At 42.2% G+C, this 12814-nt stretch overlaps 1 protein-coding gene across 3 annotated transcripts in view; it reads left to right on the forward strand.

Annotated features, from left to right (window-relative positions):
* Positions 1–12814, forward strand: part of LOC106581175 (membrane-associated phosphatidylinositol transfer protein 3) — a 129554-nt gene that overhangs the window by 8042 nt on the left and 108698 nt on the right. For all 3 annotated transcript variants that reach the window (XR_001323030.3, XR_001323028.3, XM_014163053.3), the window contains exon 2: positions 9607–9702. Coding sequence is in view for 1 of the 3 variants with exons in the window: in XM_014163053.3 (XP_014018528.1) it covers positions 9607–9702 (96 nt within the window). In the remaining 2 variants the exon portion in view is untranslated. The remainder of the gene's footprint in view (positions 1–9606; positions 9703–12814) is intronic.

The raw sequence follows: 12814 nt of genomic DNA on the forward strand, positions 1-12814 counted from the left end.
CTGTGCTAGCAAAACAGTCCTGCAGCTTAGCATCTGCTTCATCTGACCACTTTTTTATTCACCGAGTCACTAGTGCTTCCTGCTTTAGTTTTTGCTTGTAAGCAGGAATCAGGAGGATAGAATTATGGTCAGATTTGCCAAATGGAGGGTGAGGGAGAGCTTTGTACCATTCTCTTTGTGTGCTCTGCATGCATTTTGGGTGGAATTTTCTTTGATAGGCGAAATGTATTGTATTTCAGAAGTGATATTGTAAATTGAACTGGTCACTGTTGAATTGTTTACATTTTCATTTGATTATTATGTCTGGATCTCAAAGGCTTTTGTCAGTCTGCAGACAAATAAGCACCGAGACAACAGACAGTCCTTGTCATCTGTGATTCCTGTTTGTAACACTACTCAGAAAAACCATTTCACTGTTAAAGTGAAAGTTAAAGAGGAGAGATGGTGATTATCACAGATACAGTATGAGGGTTGAGCAGACAAGCAGCTTTGTCCTCAGAATTCATTTGAAAAATGTAAGCAGTGCAATCAATAACCCAGACAAACACATTCCCTAGACAACATATTTTTCTGGATTAATGGCATTTTACCTGTAATGGTCTGAGTGCCGTTCCTTCATTTATTTTCAAGCATACTAAACATAATGAACTCTGCTTATTGATAAGAAACAAATTGACTAATGCAGAATAATACTCAAGACCAATGATTGCGGTTTAATAAATGTATGTAGATAGTTTTGGTAATTCTTCTCTGGCAGCTTTGCTGTGTGATGGGCTGAATGATATTAGTGAGATCCCTCTGTTTTCAGTTTCTCAAACAGCTACCAGCTGCCACCTGACTGGCTGACAGGTGACTGAAACAAGGAAGAAAATGCAGCCTCGATATTCTTTCTTTTAATTTTGGACTACGTTTGAAACTAAGACTCAAGGAAAGTACATGACCATTAAATGACCCTGCACTGCGGTGCTTATGACCATCAACATTAGGCAAGCTTTTGGTGTTGTCGGCAATTGCCGGCGCACCTCTTGCAGCTGATCAATTGATGTTATAAAAATCTTTGTATTGTAATTATCTTCATTCCTGGAGATGGAATCATGTCCTCATTGAGTAGAGATGATTTATTTATGTGCAGTTGCTGTAACATGTAACTTGAATTAGTCTCAAATTGGCCAACTCCAATTGGGTTTTTCAGTTTCTGCCCAAATGATTGTGTCCTTCCTAATTTGCACAATGATTGGGATTCAGCACAGAGCTAAAAATAGCCCTGTATGAGAGGAGGCAGTGACAGACAGCAGATACACACTCACTCTCTCTCTCAATTCTCCATTTCAATTTAAGGGCTTTATTTTCATGGGAAACAGATGTTTACATTTCCTAAGCAAGTGAAATAGAAATAATGAAAAAATAACCGTAAATATTACACTTACAAAAGTTCCAAAAGAATAAAGACATTTCAAATGTCATATTGTCTATATACAGTGTTGTAATGATGTGCAAATAGTTAAAGTACAAAAGGGAAAATAAAAAAATATAAATATGGGTTGTATTTACAATGGTGTTTGTTCTTCACTGGTTACCCTTTTCTTGTGGCAACAGGTCACAAATCTTGCTGCTGTGATGGCACACTGTGGTATTTCACCCAGTAGATATGGGAGTTTATCAAAATTTGATTTGTTTTCGAATTCTTTGTGGGTCTGTTAATCTGAGGGAAATATGTGTTTCTAAGATAGTCATACATTTGGCAGGAGGTTAGGAAGTGCAGCTCAGTTTTCACCTCATAGCCTGTCTTCTCTTGAGAGCCAGGTCTGCCTTCGGCGGCCTTTCTCAACAGCAAGGCTATGCTCACTGAGTCAAAGATTTCCTTAATTTGGATCTTATCAGGTATTCTGCCACTGTGTACTCTCTGTTTAGGGCCAAATAGCATTCTAGTTTGCTCAGTTTTATTATAAATTCTTTCCAATGTGTCAAGTAATTATCTTTTTGTTTTCTCATGATTTGGTTGGGTCTAATTGTGTTGCTGTCCTGGACCAGGACCAGCTTGCTTAGGGAACTCTTCTCCAGGTTCATTTCTCTGTAGGTGATGGCTTTGTTATCCAAGGTTTGGAAATCGCTTCCTTTTTTGGTGGTTGTAGAATTTAACGTCTCTTTTCTGGATTTTGATAATTAGCGGGTGTTGGCTTAATTCTGCTCTGCATGCATTATTTGGTGTTTTACGTTGCTCACTGAGGATATTTTTGCAGAATTCTGCATGCAGAATCTCAGTTTGGTGTTTGTCCCATTTTGTGAATTCTTGGTTGGTGAGCGGACCCCAGACCTCACAACCATAAAGGGCAATGGGTTCTATAACTGATTCAAGTATTTTTAGCCAGATCCCAATTGGTATGTCGAATTTTATGTTCCTTTTGATGGCATAGAAGGTCTTTCTTGCCTTGTCTCTCAGCTTGTTCACAGCTTTGTGGAAATACCTGTGGCGCTGATGTTTAGGCCGAGGTATGTAGAGTTTTTTGTGTGCTCTAGGGCAACGGTGTCTAGATGGAATTTGTATTCGTGGTCCTGGCAACTGGACTTTTTTTGGAATACCATTAGTTTTGTCTTACTGAGATTTACTGTCTGACAGAATCTGTGCAGAAGATCTAGGTGCTGCTGTAGGCCTTTCTCTCTCTCGCTCTTTCTCATTCCTCAGAGGGAGAGCTCAGTTAGTTTCACAACCCCTCATGTTTGCTAATTCAGTCACTACATTCATTTTTGCCAGATAAATTATAGATATGCCTGGCTGACTTTCTACCGACAAATTACATTGCCAAACACATTTCAGTTTAAGTGTTACCTTTTTGCTAAGTTTTCACAATTATTGTTTCCATGTATTATTTACGTATCTTTTGCAACCTCATGTAAGCCCTCAAACAGCCCTATTGTCCATGGAATATTTGAGCCATGAAGACATTTGTCATTTTCCAATAACTGACGAGTATCATCTAATGTTACAATCTTATGTGCCATAAGTGAAATCTTAGGTTTGGCCTCTATTCGGCAGTGCTGCCAAGCCCTTCACAGGCAGCAGCACAGTGTTCCCTAAACCCTACTCAGGCGTGTGATAATGCATTCAGCCCCTGACCTCAGTTATTTATTCAAGCATGCAAAGTAGTGTTAATTAGAATTTAATGGCCGTTTGTCATGAGGGTGCACTGGGTTGGCGAGTGCTGCCTGTATACCTAACCGGGAGCCAAAAGCTGGCTAGCTGGCTGGCTGGCTGGCGGCCGGGCGAGAGGGAGAGAGGGAGCGGTAGGGAAAGAGGGAGAGATGTTAGAGGAAGGGTTTTTATCACTTCCATATTAGTCTCTCTTAAATATCTTCAAAATGACTTCAATATTGACCACAGATTCTGGTGGTTACTTATCGATAAGGGAATATGTTTAGAGTCATTTAAGATGGCTGTTATGCCTTTTTGATTACTTCATCGCCTACTTAAACTCACTAATACCACTCTTTTGGCCATTTCTTTTGTTTAAAAACTACTTGAGCAATTTCTACTCCCTGTCATTCTTGATGTGCGTCCTCAGAAGAAAAAAGTGAAACATCTTAGGTTATCCATCCATGTTGGATTTCTGGTCCATAAACCGGGGACCAACAAGGACCCAGAACACCACACCAATCACACAAACAACAAATAATACTGATCTGTGTCCCAAATAACCCAGACTGCATCCCAAATGACCCTGCACTGCATCCCAAATGACCCAGGCTGCGTCCCAAATGACACTTCCCTTCATCCCAAATGACCCTGCTCTGCATCCCAAATGACCCAGCCTACATCCCAAATGACCCAGTCTGCGTCCCAAATGACCCTGCCCTGCATCCCAAATGACCCAGCCTGCGTCCCAAATCATTAGGGGGTACGTGTTCACACTTCCACTTGCCCCAGCCAACCTCGTCCTCCCCAAGACCTCAGCAACCTTTGCGCACTGGAAGCAACCTTTAAGAGGAAAGAAGAAAACAAGACCAGAAGGGAACAGACAGAAGCAACAGAACAGGACAATACCAAACAAAATAAACAATGGTCAGTCACGTAGACATTCAGGAACAGGGCACACGAGAGAGCGCGTCAGCAACAAGCTCCAACAAAAAAAACGTCTCAGAGTCCTTCTCATTCAATTTTGGCAACAACCGTAAGTTTCCAACAATATCAAATGAGTCCGGGGCATGACCGAGAGAGGAGCGACCCCTAGGTAAATCTGGGTCACCTTCCCAGAGCAAACTCTCCCCTTAGAGCTTTCCTTTCCTAACCAACTCTAGCCACTCTTGTTGCAGCTTGATTTTAGCATGCTCCAAATCCTGTTTAAATGCCAATTATTTTTCATACAGACACCTCACAAGTCCTCAAATGGCAGCTTCATTAAATAGTACCTTCAAAACACCAGTCTCAACATCAACAGTGAAGAGGCGACTCCGGGATGCTGGCCTTCCACCGCCATGCAGAGAAAAACTCTTCGATAGGGTTTAGAAACGGAGAGTATGGTGGAAGGTATAGTACTGTCAACTGTGGATGGTGTTGAAACCAGTTCTGGACCAAAGCAGAGCGGTGGAATGACACATTGTCCCAGGTGACAGTGTATTGCATCTGGTGCATTTCATTACCTGCTGTGACGATGTGGTGCAATCGGTCCAAAAATGCGAGAATGTGAGGTGTGTTGTAAGGGCCCATTTTGGCATGACGGAGGAGAACCCCATGCTGTGAAATGGCAGCGCAAAGGGTGATGTTACCCCCACATTGCCCTGGGACATTGATTATAGCCCTGTGGCCAATGATATTTCTGCCTCTCCTTCTTGCTTTTGTGAGGTTGAACCCTGCCTCATCAATATACACTGCTCAAAAAATAAAGGGAACACTTAAACAACACAATGTAACTCTAAGTCAATCGCACTTCTGTGAAATCAAACTGTCCACTTAGGAAACAACACTGATTGACAATACATTTCACATGTTGTTGTGCAAATGGAATAGACAACAGGTGGAAATTATAGGCAATTAGCAAGACACCCCCAATAAAGGAGTGGTTCTGCAGGTGGTGACCACAGACCACTTCTCAGTTCCTATGCTTCCTGGCTGATGTTTTGGTCACTTTTGAATGCTGGTGGTGCTTTCACTCTAGTGGTAGCATGAGACGGAGTCTACAACCCATACAAGTGGCTCAGGTAGTGCAGCTCATCCAGGATGGCACATCAATGCGAGCTGTGGCAAGAAGGTTTGCTGTGTCTGTCAGCGTAGTGTCCAGAGCATGGAGGCGCTACCAGGAGACAGGCCAGTACATCAGGAGACGTGGAGGAGACCATAGGAGGGCAACAACCCAGCAGCAGGACCGCTACCTCCGCCTTTGTGCAAGGTGGAGCAGGAGAAGCACTGCCAGAGCCCTGCAAAATGACCTCCAGCAGGCCACAAATGTGCATGTGTCTGCTCAAACGGTCAGAAACAGACTCCATGAGGGTGGTATGAGGGCCCGACGTCCACAGGTGGGGGTTGTGCTTACAGCCCAACACCGTGCAGGACGTTTGGCATTTGCCAGAGAACACCAAGATTGGCAAATTCGCCACTGGCGCCCTGTGCTCTTCACAGATGAAAGCAGGTTCACACTGAGCACATGTGACAGACGTGACAGAGTCTGGAGACGCCGTGGAGAACGTTCTGCTGCCTGCAACATCCTCCAGCATGACCGGTTTGGCGGTGGGTCAGTCATGGTGTGGGGTGGCATTTATTTGGGGGGCCGCACAGCCCTCCATGTGCTCGCCAGAGGTAGCCTGACTGCCATTAGGTACCGAGATGAGATCCTCAGACCCCTTGTGAGACCATATGCTGGTGCGGTTGGCCCTGGGTTCCTCCTAATGCAAGACAATGCTAGACCTCATGTGGCTGGAGTGTGTCAGCAGTTCCTGCAAGAGGAAGGCATTGATGCTATGGACTAGCCAGCCCGTTCCCCAGACCTGAATCCAATTGAGCACATCTGGGACATCATGTCTCGCTCCATCCACCAACGCCACGTTGCACCACAGACTGTCCAGGAGTTGGTGGATGCTTTAGTCCAGGTCTGGGAGGAGATCCCTCAGGAGACCATCCGCCACCTCATCAGGAGCATGCCCAGGCATTGTAGGGAGGTCATACAGGCACGTGGAGGCCACACACAATACTGATCCTCAATTTGACTTGTTTTAAGGACATTACATCAAAGTTGGATCAGCCTGTAGTGTGGTTTTCCACTTTAATTTTGAGTGTGACTCCAAATCCAGACCTCCATGGGTTGATAAATTGGATTTCCATTGATTATTTTTGTGTGATTTTGTTGTCAGCACATTCAACTATGCAAAGAAAAAAGTATTTAATAAGATTATTTCATTCATTCAGATCTAGGATGTTTTATGTTAGTGTTTCCTTTATTTTTTTTGAGCAGTGTATATGAATTCATGCAGGATTTCCTCAGCATCCATCTGCAAAACTCCCTGAAATACAGTGAAAGACAAGATTGTGTAGTTCAGGATAGGTCTAGTATACAGTCAATGTAAAAAAGTAATGTGTGCCGTATACAACATCACAGTGCTAAAGTGAACAATACAAACCTCCTCATACTCATGCCGCAGCCGTTTGACCCTCTCTGAATTCCGCTCAGAAAGCACTCGATAAAGTTGTTTCATTTGAACCTGATGTCTTTTCAGGATGCGTGCCAGTGTTGACTGAGAGACCTGATGGACATTATTGAAAATGGCATGGTCACCGATAATGTTGGCTTGTAGTTCTCTGAGCCTGATAGCATTATTGACCAAAACCATGTGTATTATCTCTCTCTTGTTCTTGCGTGAATATGGGCCCCCTTCTTCCTTGTCGTTCCCGACCCTCAATCCTATGTAGAGAATAATACATGTAACTTACTGTACAATGTCACAGGAAGGGGTATCACAAGTGCTGATATGGTGCATACAATAAGCGGCTGATTACTGTAACTGTAGACAGATCTTCTTTTACCTGTTTTCCTGTCAAAAAGTCCTTATGACAGATGCCACTGTATATCTGCTAAGATTTGGCTGAACTCTCAGTCCAGCCTCCCTCAGCGTCAATCCGTGGTTCACAACATGGTCCACTAGTGTTGCACGAATGTCATTTGATAAGTTTGGTCCTCTTCTTCTTTGTGCACGTTCTCCTCCTGCTTCAGGTCTTCCTCGACCTCTGGCTCGGCCTCTGCCTCTTCCTCTACCTCCTTCTCCGTGTACTCCTCCTCTCACCCTCACTCTTCTTCTGACTCCTTCCATTTTGGTTGAAGGCAGGTGAACCTACCTGCTGCATTTTTATAGTGCTTAAACCTGATTGGTGTGTCTACAATTTAGCAATCATGTGTTTGTGCACCTGATGACTGTGTTTAACAGATTGGCTCATAGGTGTGGTAATTTGACAGTCAGTGCTTTGGAATTGCAAGGAAGTGACATCATGATATACTTCTGTTTCTGATGTATACAAGTGTGTTTAGTGTTTTGCAAATCACTGTGTGTAATGTTTTGCAAATAGTGTGAAGCTGACAATGTGCTTACAGTTGTGCAAATCTAGCCTTGTGTTTTGCTCCTTGAGTGTAAGGTTTTGCTAATTGTGGGAAAAGTTACATTTTAGTGTGTAAGCAATCGTAAAAAACTGTAAGACATAGTTAGTATTCACATTTTCATCATGAGAGTGTATATAGAACACTGCGTCTGTGTCCCAAATGGCACCCTGTTCCCTATGTTGTGCACTACTTTTGACCAGGGCCATATGGTGTGTCTCCATACACTTGGCTGTAATCAAATCTAGTCCAATGAAATTAACCAGGGTGAACCCATGAATCAGTGTGTTAGTTGACGTTTTCAATATTGTGACAACTGTTAGGATTTGGTTAGTTTCAAGTTTTAAAGTCACATGCACAAGTACAGTGAAATGCTTTTCCTGCAAGCTCTAAACTCAACAATGCAGTATTCAATAACAATGTCATAGTAAAAATAACATAAGGTAAAACAAAAACACATGAGACATAGAAATAAGAAATAAGAACAACACAATAAATTAAGTAATCTATATGCAAGGTCAGTCAGTTCCAGTACTATATTTAGAATGTGCAGGGATACTGGAGTGATAGAGGTAGATATGTATAGGGGTAAGGTGACTAGGCATCAGGATGTATGGTAAACAGTGTAGCAGCAGCCTATATGATGATTGAATGTGAGTGGATGTGTGTACAGTAGAGTCAGTATAAATGTATGTGCATATTGTGTGTGTGTGATGAAGTGGGTGTTTGTGTTGGCGTGTCAGTGTGCGTGAGTGTGTAGGGTGCATAGTCAGTGCAAAAAGCAAACAGAAATACCAGGTTTCTGTCCTGAACGGTGCTGGCTTACCCCAGGCTGAGGTTGAGCAACACCTTGTAACACATCTGCTGTTCATGGACTATCCTATCCTCCATTTCATGACTCTAATTGAGAACTCCAAAGGTTGAGACACCCATCCTTCAATGAGATATTAATAGTGAAAACATTTGAACTGATGGAGTCATGTAAGAAATTAAAAGCTCATTAATTCCTGTATAACGATGAGGAGAAGCAGAGCCGTAGGAGAGAAAGAAAGAGATGAAGAGAGTGAAAACAGTGAGGGCAGAGAAAGTGGCATGGTGTAATGGAAGCCATGAACTCAGCGTTTCAACATGCAGTTTGGCACTCTGCAAATGCCTCTGGAAGTGGATAATGGAGGAAGGGATAGAGGGATGAAATGAGCTGAGATCAAACACAAGCAGTCTGGTGTTGTTGTGGAGTAAAGGCTCTTAGATTCTCAGACACTGGCTCTCTGTATGTAGGGACGGGAAAGCCCACACAACTCAATTAGGTGATATTTTTCTCTCTCCAATTGCAGTTCTCTGGAGGTTAGGGCAAGGGAACAATTTGCTTGGTCACTTTCACTTGTTATTGATCTTGTTTCAATTCAATTGCACTTAAAGGTTGGTTGTCTGAAAGTCATTTATAATTAACGTTATTGCCTTTATCTGGCATTAGTTTATTAACACTGATCTTAGAGGAACAGAGCTTGAGGGATCTCTCTAAATACTCCCTCGTTCTAGTCCTGAAGAATGGGAATTTGAGGAACTCCCTGGCCAAACCCTCCTGTGTAATACTAAAGATTGATTCAATATCTCAGGTTATGGGTGTTGTTGAGGGACAGTAGTCTACCTAGATATGGAGCCTTCATCTCCAATGTTTCATGGTTCATAGATAAGATTAGCTGGCTAACCTCTGAGCTCAATTGGTTAGCTTCAGAGCCTTACATTTATTTATATGTGCCTCCTTACATTTCTCAATCTAGGGATCTGGTTTGCTTGATTTGTGCTCTGTGACACTGGAGACCAATAGAGCCTCTCTGCCCAAGGCCCTAAAAGCCAATGCAATTATTCTACAGCCTTTTATAGACAGACAATGCACTTGAAGCTGAAAGGATAAAAATATAGATTCACATAATGAATTTGTCTTTGAATACTCTGAATAATGACATGATGACATACATAGACGTTTCTCCTGAAGTAGAAATTGACGTGTTTTTCTCTTTCTACCTCTCAGCCGCTTCCCGCAAGCACAGTATCTCCCACTGGCGGATGCAGGACATTGCACAGGAGTCCGTTGACAGCTCAGATGAGGAGTTTTTCGATGCCAGAGGTTAGTTTCATATTTTCCTATGATAACACCCAGAGAGCTTAGTTCAACTCTCTCTCTCTCTTTCCTGTCTTTATTCCTCTCTCATCTTCCCCTTATCCCTCTTCCTTTGTGAGCACACTGAAAAGTGCCTTATCCCATCACATGGGTCAGGCCAGGCTTATATGCCTCCCAGGCTGATATATCTTCAGGGTTCCTAATATGGATTTTTTTTTTTACAGGTATTTTGAACAGTGAAAGGGGAAATAATTTGAAGCCAACTGTAACGTTAGAGTCGCACGTCATCAGGGAATTTGCATGCGCTTTGGGATGTGGTCAGGGGAGCTATTGGGTGGGTCCATGCTTGCTGTTTTGATTGGAGAGAAGTCTATCTCCAGGTTAGAAGAGAGGCTGATTGCTAATGCTAGACCTCCGGTGGGAAGATAGAGTGGATTCTGTAGTAACAGGTGTGTTGTTGCTCTTAACACCAGGCTTTCACACAATAAGCTCATGGTGAAAATCATAGGTGGTATGGAATTATTGTCCCTGTCTGGAATGGAGAGTGTGTGTTGCATGTTGCTTGTATGCTCTGTCTTGCCAGCTTTGTCCAACCCAATTGCTTTGTCTTTCTTCACTAATTTTCCTCTCTGGATCAATACATCTCCAGGCCTTAGTTGCACCTACACCACCATTCAAAAGTTTGGGGTCACTTTGAAATGTCCTTGTTTTTGAAAGAAAAGCACATCTTTTGTCTATTAAAATAACATGAAATTGATCAGAAATACAGTGTAGACATTGTTCATGTTGTAAATGACTATTGTAGCTGGAAACGGATGATTTTTATTGGAATATCTACGTAGGCGTACAGAGGCCCATTATCAGCAACCATCACTCCTGTGTTCCAATGGCACGTTGTGTTAGCTAATCCAAGTTGATCATTTTAAAAGGCTAATTGATCATTAGAAAACCCTTTTGCAATTATGTTAGCACAGCTGAAAACTGTTGTCCTGATTAAAAAAGCAATCAAACTGGCCTTCTTTAGACTAGTTGAGTATCTGGAGCATCACAATTTGTGGGTTCGATTACAGGCTCAAAATTCTGAAACTCGTCAGTCTATTCTTGAGAAATGAAGGCTATTCCATGCGAGAAATTGCCAAGAAACTGAAGATCTCGTACAACAGTGTACTACTCCCTTCACAGAACAGCGCAAACTGGCTCTAACCAGAATAGAAAGAGGAGTGGGAGGCCCCGGTGCATAACTGAGCAAGAGGACAAGTACATTAGAGTGTCTAGTTTGAGAAACAGACACCTCACGAGTCCTCAACTGTCATCTTCATTAAATAGTACCCGCAAAACATGTCTCAACATCAACAGTGAAAAGGCGACTCCGGGATGCTGGTCTTCTAGGCAGAGTTGCAAAGAAAAAGCCATATCTCAGACTGGCCAATAAAAATAAAAGATTAAGATGGGCAAAAGAACACAGACACTGAATGAATGCCAGCATCCCGGAGTCGCCTCTTCACTGTTGACGTTGAGACTGGTGTTTTGCGGGTACTATTTAATGAAGCTGCCAGCTACAATAGTCATTTACAACATGAACAATGTCTACACTATATTTCTGATCAATTTGATGTTATTTTAATGGACAATAACTTTGGCTATTCTTTAAAAAACAAGGACGTTTCTAAGTGACCCCAAACGTTTGAACAGTAGTGTATGTAGTGCACTACTTTTGGACCAGGGCAAATAGGGCTCTGGTCAAAAGTAGTGCACTATATAGGGAATAGGGTGCCATTTGGGATGCATACATGCAACCTGAGGAAGATAAATCCTCTCCTGGATGTGACCCACAACCCTCTCTATACTTAATGTGGAAACGCTAGGGACAAATTTAATCAGTGCTCCTTTTGTTTTCTTTATCATTTCTAAAGCATAGAGGGTATTTCTACCAGTGAGGTCATCCTGGCAGTCTCCATCTGCTGTGTCTGTAGTCTAAGAATATCCCTGTGATTAAGCAGATAATCATCATTAGAGGTGGTAGTTAAAAGTATGAAGGATTATAAGCACTGTGGCGTGGAGAGGCTTTTCCAGGGAGGGAAATCCTCATGGAGCATAACACACACACACATTAACACACACACACGGATCACCGAGGCATCACATCAGTAGTATGGGCCATCGGCTGCATATTGATATAACAGCCAGGGAAATGCATCATCATGCATGTCGTGTTTTTGATCAATCATTCATATGGTTATATCTGTCGTTTAGGGAATTGTGGCATCATGATTTAACAGGTTTAAGTTGGTTAGTTCTACTTCTCAGGGACCATATCTAACTCCTAGTCTTCCTCTCTCTAGTCCCAGTTCTCCCCTGCTGACAGTGGAAGTTTTAATGAATGCCAGTGGTTGCAGAAACAAATGTCTCTGCTGAAACCTACGTCACATGTTTGTTTTGACTGGTAACGTGATTACAGTTTCTTTCAATTGTTTAAGCACAATTTTGAAAACAGGGCCCGGTTTGTCAAAACACTACACACAATTAGCACAACCTTACACCAAAGTAGCACAACACTTCAGATCATTTGCAAAATGGAACACTTTTCTCAAAACTATACACGACTTCATAAAAACAATATTTTGTTACCATACGAAACACACACATTTCATATGACTTCAATCTTTTTGAAACAGTTACACACTGCTGTTGCTAACCTAAAACACTTTCAGCAAGTCTAATTGTCAGTGACTAGAGTACTGTAAATGAAGTACACAGAGAAAGTGCAACTATACAAACACTACACAAGACCAATGCTGCAGACTGAGGAAAATATCATTTATTTCTCTCCATATACCCAAATCAGTCAACATGTCAACATGGAGAATCACAACAAAACATGTCCCAGTTTTCATGCTACTACAGTAGTGTGCATAACACTGTTAGCTCAGCAAACAGACAAACGGAAAATACTGTATCCAGTACAGGTTACAATTACAGTAAATAACAACAAACATAAAAAATAATCTGAAAAAACGGACAATATTGTACAGAAAATACTACAGTGAACATACTATACATTATCTCTTCGCCTAGCTGGATCTGGCCAGAGAATTTCATCAACATCACAAGCAATATC

Source organism: Salmo salar, chromosome 20, assembly GCF_965601325.2.
Source record: "Salmo salar chromosome 20, fSalSal1, whole genome shotgun sequence".
In the NCBI taxonomy this organism is placed as follows: domain Eukaryota; kingdom Metazoa; phylum Chordata; class Actinopteri; order Salmoniformes; family Salmonidae; genus Salmo; species Salmo salar.